Raw genomic sequence first — 8,019 nt, forward strand, 5'->3', positions numbered from 1 at the left:
TATCCCTCGTCCGTTTTACATTTTGTAGCTTTAAATAAACAAACATCTTGAAAACTTACGCTTAAAATCATAGTAATTGTTGTTATAATTCCTAGGTTGTTATAATTCCTCCGCTATATATTCAGAAAGGTTACCATGTTTAGGTATTCAATTTCACTTTACTATTTTCCTACACTTACTGAATTGAACGTTGGGGTTCTCCGCACCGGAAACTTAGATCAATCACAATCCTCCATAGTCACAAGTCCATAAACAACATCTGATCCTGTAAAGGAACATTGGCGTCAGGTCAAAACCTTTTCCGTTTATCAGATCAAGAGCTCTTGAAATCAAATGCAAATATCATTAACGTTTGATTTAATCAAATAACATATAAACTTTAATGTGTCTAATTTACAGATTTATGACTTCCACACTTCTCGATAATGCCCGGATCCAAATCTACAGTTATGTCACAACACATGACGCGGTTTCCGCCGCTGCTATTGTTCAAGCAGGGATCAATAAATCACCTTCACCTCTTCCATAAGGTGTTGTGATAACTCTTCTACGTCTAGATTTAGTTCAAACTCCTTAAATCTTTGTATTTGCTCTAGTGCCTCCAATTGGATCTTCAAAACCACCACCCAACAAAATTCTCGCTACTATTTATATACATAGATATTTATATAAATAACTTAATATGTCTAGTGATAAACTTTTTTGGTATGCGTCTATGTTCTGTTGTTATAATTTTCTGTGTTTGTCAAGACAATATAATTAAATTATTAATACTATATTTATTTATTTCACCTCTAAAATGTATTAATTAATATATTAGGTAAGTAATTGAAAATTAACAAAAATGATAGTATTATAATATTAGTTGTAAGAGTTTTTAAAAAAAATTAAAATATAATAAATTAAAATACCAAAAATGAGTTGCATTGTTATTATCCCCGGCCACATGAAGCTATAAAAATTCATTTCTAGTTAATCGCTTTTCATAATTTCTTAGATAAAGCATCACATATGTTTCCTTCATAATAGTATTATTCAACAAGTTTGATTCCAATTCATTTATGCAATTTTTTAATTTGCGGTAAAATTTTAAATTGATTTATCTTTATGTATCCTTAAACATTTCTTAAACTCAACCCATAACTTATTCTCTTTTTCATTTGTCTGAAGAAAAAAGAACAGACGAATATATAGTTTCCAACGATTTCAGGGGTAACTGTTCTGGATCAATCATAAATGTTTTCGGCTGACCATTCAGCAAGAAGAACAATCCGTCTAGAACCTTCTCAGCACACGAGAGTTATCCCACATGTGAGTAAAGATGATCCAAGTCCCAGATACATCGCGTTGGACGCCTAATAAATAATATGTTGTTATAACTTTTCTTGTATATATACTAAAAGGGCACCAAATCCAGACATTCAATTTCAAAATTAGATTCACTTCACTATTCTTCTACAACTATAAAAAAAGTGTCTATAGCCGCGTGAGATCCACGTCACAATGTGAAAAATCACTTCACAACACGTTTTTAGCGACGTGAACTTTCATGCGGTAGAAGCACATGTGACAACTCTATTGCATCATGAAAATCACGACACAACTTTGCCATGTGATTTTCATTACACAATATTCTGCACATAGTTTCTCACTTTATCTACTGTAATTCAGTAGTAGTAATGATGACAAAAAATGTTACAGTGAATTGTGACGTGATTTTCACGTGACAAAGTTGTGAAGTGAAAAATCATGTCACAAAGATGAAAAGAAGTTGCGACGTGATTTTCACGTGACAAAGTTGTGAAGTGAAGATCACGTCAAAAAATAATTTTTTTAAAATAAAAAGCTATAATTATTATTTTACGTTTTAATATATACTAAAAATAATAAAAAAATATAAATATATTCTATTTTGTTTTGTTTTAATTAAATAAATCGGTATATTTTATTTTAATAATATATCATGAAAAATAATATATTATAAAAATTAAATATTTTGTTTAAATATAATACAAAAAATAATATTGTGAAAAATAATATATTTTAATAATGTATTGTGAAAATAATATTCTATTTTTAAAGAATAATCTATAAAAAAAATAATATATTATGAAAAATAAATTTTATTTTTAGAAAAATCTTTTTAAATATATTAATAAATTAATTCTAGATTAACTTCATATTTATTTTAATAAAATTATGTTTCTTCAAAAAAATTATCCTTCAATAACAACAACAAACAACTCAATATATATATATATATATATATATATATATAATATATATATATATATATATATATATATATATATATATATATAAATTGCTTCAATACCTCAATGAAGATAAAAAAAACTTGAATCTTGAAGCTTGAAACTTGAATCTTGATGAATCTTGAAAAAAGAATTTAACAATGTTAGTTACAAAATAAAAAAATCAACACAATATTTAATACATAAAAAATGAAAAATGAAAATGAAAAATCTGAGTTGTCTTTAAATACGTTTTAATTTGAAGTTGAAAATTGAGAAAGAAGTGGAAAAATGGTGGAGGAAAAAAAATTGAAAGAGGAAATTTGAGAGAGAGATGAATTTGGGCTGGGGGAGGGAGGGGGAGAGAGAGAACAATCAACGACGTAAATTTCACGTCGCAATCTTGCGAAATAAAATTCATGTCACAACTCCCCAACGGTTATAAAGTTGTGACATGGATAACATGACATTAATAAAGGTGTTAGTCAAGTGTCCTCCCATCAAATCCTCTCGGTCATTCCCATGTTCAAGTCTAACTCTCAATATTTTAATAATAAAAACATGTAGCGGCGTGATTATCTCGTCGCAACTCCTTTTTTATTCCACATGATTTTCACATCACTATATCACATGGCTGTAGAGAAGATTTCTTGTAGTATACACATACCGACTTGAGTGTTGAAGTTATAATCTTGCAAGTCAACTCTTCTCCTTTGCACCCGAAACTCCGATCAATTGCAATCCTCCATACTCACCGGTCCTTACTCCATATCTCGTTCCATGACAAAATAATATATATTGAAATTATTTAATTTTATAATAAATTTAATAAATTTATTATTATTTCATAATAGAGTTGAATAAACTTTTAAAATCTATTTTTTTAAATAGAATATTTTTGCTTAAAATCCAATTTAAAACAAAAAAATGATTATAAAAATTCAAAATTAATAATAAAATTGGTTTAAAATATAACCGATTTTGAAAAAAAAATTCTATTCTAAATATATATTTGTTATTCTTCCAATTTTTTTTAATAATTAATTAAAATAAATAAATCAGAAATGATTATTATGTTAACCCGTCTATAAGCAATCATATACTAAACAGTCCTAGTGGAAGTTGGCTTTCATAGTTATGAGGACATAACTTATTTAACATTGCATGTTGATTTTTTCTTTTTAGTTACCATAAAAGGTTCAAGAGGTAAATAAAAATCTCCATATATGTAAAGAAGCAATAAATCACATTAGCACTTAATTACAATACATGTAGTTTTTGTGATAAAATATGTTTGAAAATGACTGAATCCTTCCTTATTAATGTGCAATGAGCATAAAAGGACCAGCATGACACTAAATGCGCATGATAGCCTAATTCATATCTACTTCTTTATTTCTATTTATTTTTAATGGTTATTTTTTGGTTTTTTATATTTAGATAATCAATACATTTTGTCCTGCCAGTTAGATGGTTAGAAAATGTAAAATAGGTATCTAAACATTTGTCGTGGTAGATGTTTGAGGTGGAAAAAAGCTAATTGAAACTCAAGTTGAATGTTATCTATAAATAGTCCTTAGGTATGCACCATAACACAGTCATTCACATATTCGAAGTGCGAAGTTTTGGAAATCAATCATGGCTAACACAATGTTTGTGAAAGTTATTTTGTTGGCTATGACATGCTTCGTTTTGAGCAGTCCCTTAGCCAATGCAGCCCTTTCATGTGGTCAGATACAACTCAGTATAACACCATGCATTGGGTACCTTAGGAGCCCAACTCCAACTGTCCCTGCTCCATGTTGCAATGGAGTTAGAAATTTAAATAACCTAGCTAAAACTACCCCTGATCGTCAAGGTGCTTGTAGGTGTCTCAAATTCACTGCCACCCGCTTTCCTGGACTCAATCTTCCCGCTCTTGCTGCTCTTCCCACCAATTGTGGTGTCAACTTGCCCTATAAAATTAGTCCATCCATTGACTGCAACATGTATATCTCTTTTTCATATTATTTCTGATTTAGAAAATGTGAAGTTTTCATACATAATCGTTTTTAATAGAAAACTAATGTCAACTTCATTTTGCAGAGTGAAGCACTGAGCAGCTTGTAGGCCTTGCGTTTGATGAATAAGTATTTATTGGTTTGTGATGATAACCAAGAAGGAATAAAGATGTCTTCACTTATCTTGTTGCAACCGAATCCCCTCTAGGGGATCACTATGTTTACTTTGGATTTCAATAATAATTAAAATAAAATCTATAATATTTGGTACAAAATATTCATTATCCACTATCACATTTGGATTACAATAGCACTTTAATATGATATTCAAGCTCACACAATTAAATGTTTTGATTTACTATAATATTTTAAGCGCTGTTATAATAATAGATATGGGAAACAACCTAACAAAATACATAATAAAGGGATTTATATATGCCAGTGAGGGGTCCCTAAAACAAAGAAGATAGCTAGATGGTCTACACAAACAACCTGAAAAATAAAAAGTGAACACAAATACCCTGCTAACAGAAGATACTAACAACAAAATCCTCGTCCCATAATGAAAACTTTCTAGAACTCAAGCCACCTCTCAATCACCATCAACAGAGACAAGGATTTTCAAGAGAGAGATCAAAACCACAATCAAATTTAAAACCAAGTCATCAGAATCACCATCAATAGAAACAACACTACTACAAAACATACATGTTACGTCGAACACGAATGAAAATTTACTTTGGTGATGTAAGTCAGGTAACGAAGGATGTCATAAAAATTTGTCACTTTACCCCTCAATTTCTGAATAGTCGAGGAGATATTTGAAATGTTTATTGATTTGATCCCCAACAAAAGCATTTTTTATATTTTCAAAACTCGTGCCACATACCTCTCGATTTATGATCAAAATCGAGGAAAAATATTTGTTAATACAAATTAAATTGTTTACATAGAATATTAAATTAAATTTCTAACAAATTATATTATTTACACAAAATATTATATTACATTGTTTAAGAAGAATATTAAAGTAAAAGTATATAATAAATTTTGAATTTAATTCATCGTCATCACGGTAGGTGAAGAACAAATGTTGGATCATCATTACATTGAATCTTTGGGAATATCAAATATTGGATCTTTTATGCATTTTTTCGGATATAAAATAAAAAAGGGTTAAATAAATAAAATAAATATTTTGTTATATGATTATTTAAGAACATAAACGTTAAACCCAAATATTTGATCCTTAAACCCAAATATTTTTCCTGTATTTCAATCCATAATAGAAAACAATGTTTCAATGTTTCTAATATAAAACAAATAAGTTTCAATAATTTCATGACAAATGCTTTCATGATCAATTTTTTATATTCATAATGCTTTTATAATGTGAATATCTTTTAGGTTTTATGTGTATCACTAATGAGGGTGTCTTGAGCGTTGATACTCACTAAATGGACGACATAGATTTGTTTAAGGATTATGAAGAAACTCTATAAACACACTTATATTTCTCTTCGGTTTTAATCTCGGTTTCTAAAAGAACCTAGGTAATAGATGACTTCTATTGCAAAAAAAAAAGTGAATAGAAAAATACTGAAATAACATGTATTGTTTCTTTTTTCAATTTTTTTACCATTCATCAAATTTTTTGTGTGATACAATATGATTAAGAATAAATTTTTCAATGTTCTCAACTGAAGAAATCAATATATATTATAGAAAGTTTTTTTTGATTAACAACATTGAAAACTTATTCCATTAAACATCGACGTGAAGAACAACAAGAACAAGAACAACACCATTACGTGAGATAGATTGCAAGAACATAAAAGTAATTTATTAAAGGTTGGTGTAGAAGAATAAAAACACAGAGCCAACATTATTTTGTCTCGCAATCCATCAGACATAAATCACAACAAGATTAACATCTTTTTCAAGCCTAATCAAACCACATCGTATTGAGCTAGCTCCAAGGCATCCTATCGGACAACAACAACACATCACATCGGCGACCATGCTATAACAACCACAGAAACACCAGTTCCATGTCAAACCTAAATACAGTGAAAGTTGCAGATCTTAACAGATCTGGAAAGAATTAGAGTTCAAAGTCAAGTTCCACCAACAACATTAAGGAAAAGTAGATTGATAAGCAAATTTTAAAACCTCAACTAAAAGTTAGTCTAAATCACGTGATATTACACATCAGTGCCACAAAGCGTTATTGACTTTGTAAACTCAAATGGATGAGAATGACTAATTAAGGATGACAACAGGTATATTTGGACAAAATACTATAGTACATGTCCCCACTGTTTAAAAAAATTATGTACCCAAAGTCATACTCGCGTGGACATCAATGTTTGTACCCATGCACGTATCCTATGGGTACCTAAGTATCCATACTTATATATGTTTATCCGCATTTCTAATAAAAAATGATCGATCAATTATAATTTATCTATCTATATATATATATATATATATATATATATATATATATATATATATATATATATATATATATATATATATATATATATATATATATATATAATGGACAAGTTTGATAATTTTTATGGATAGAATTGTCATCTTTATACGGTTATTAGATTTAAATAGTCTTTTTATATTAATGGACCAAAATGAACATCAAGTATAAAATAGAGAGGAAAAAGAGTATTAAGCCTACATATATTAGATTGAAAGAAATAAAAATAATTAACTTAATTATTTAAAATCTCAATATTTGGTCAAATGAGTTTGTTAAAGGGATCTAAAATATTCATAAAAGGTTTTTTTGAAAAAAGACTACTTTAATTCATTTATGAGAATTTCAAAAGTATAATTGTATTATTTTTTTGTTTTAAATGACCAAATGAGTTTTCTTTTTAATTAAATACACTAAATAGGCTTCGATACAGAACTTAAGGGTCAATCTTTTGGTGATACTAACCATTTTTAGGTGGAGTCATTCATATAGATAAATTTGTTCAAATGAAATGTCAAGTTAACCAATAATTTGAAGTTGGAATTGAGATTAGACCTCGTTTGGTCCAGCTTTTATATTTACATCAAAATTTTGAATAACCTCTTATATTAAGAAGTAATTTTTTTATAAAAAAACATTAAGAAAAAAGATCTTTTAAAAGAAAACGATGACTAACATATGTTTTATTTAACTTTTTTCCAAAATATGCAGAACTTACTTTCTATGTTCCGCTATTCGAATTCCACTAACATATGTTTTAGTTAAGTTTTATGATTTTCTTACTTGTGGGTTGCAAGATACTCTACATTTTATTTTCTGATTGTTATAATATTTTATTAATTGTATTAATAATTATTGTTATAAAAAATATTTAAAATTTAAATGTACTAGAATATTCTTTATTGATAAATTAAAATACATAAACTAAATTTATTTATGTGATTGACATAAAAAGGCATGATATTGTAACATGTTTTTTTTTCAAATGGATAGATTTAATGATGTTTTTGTTATTTATATAAATTTAATTAACAATTATTTATTTAATATTTTAATCTAATCTCTCTTTGGAAAAATATTGTAGTAATTCTTAATTTAATTATTTATAAATTTTTAGTCATTTATATACAAATATTTCAATCTTTTATGATATACCTTAATAATAATAAAATTGCATCATTTATTATATATTTTATAAATTAATCTTTATCTCTCAACTTTTTAAATATAATAATTATCAAAAATGATTATAATTTTAATTTAAAAGCTA

General features: G+C 27.4%; 1 protein-coding gene across 1 annotated transcript; it reads left to right on the forward strand.

Annotated features, from left to right (window-relative positions):
• Positions 1–3,839: 3,839 nt before the first annotated feature.
• LOC127127319 (non-specific lipid-transfer protein 1) lies at positions 3,840–4,636 on the forward strand. Its single transcript, XM_051056470.1, has 2 exons — positions 3,840–4,240; positions 4,338–4,636. The coding sequence occupies exons 1-2, from the start codon at positions 3,891–3,893 to the stop codon at positions 4,348–4,350; spliced, it is 363 nt and encodes a 120-aa protein (XP_050912427.1). The 5' UTR covers positions 3,840–3,890; the 3' UTR covers positions 4,351–4,636.
• Positions 4,637–8,019: the final 3,383 nt, after the last annotated feature.

This window comes from Lathyrus oleraceus, chromosome 3 (genome assembly GCF_024323335.1).
Source record: "Lathyrus oleraceus cultivar Zhongwan6 chromosome 3, CAAS_Psat_ZW6_1.0, whole genome shotgun sequence".
NCBI lineage: Eukaryota > Viridiplantae > Streptophyta > Magnoliopsida > Fabales > Fabaceae > Lathyrus > Lathyrus oleraceus.

What these genes read in the sequence shown, in the direction of transcription:
- LOC127127319 (XM_051056470.1), top strand. Translation starts at nt 3,891, where the DNA reads ATGGCTAACACAATGTTTGTGAAAGTTATTTTGTTGGCTATGACATGC.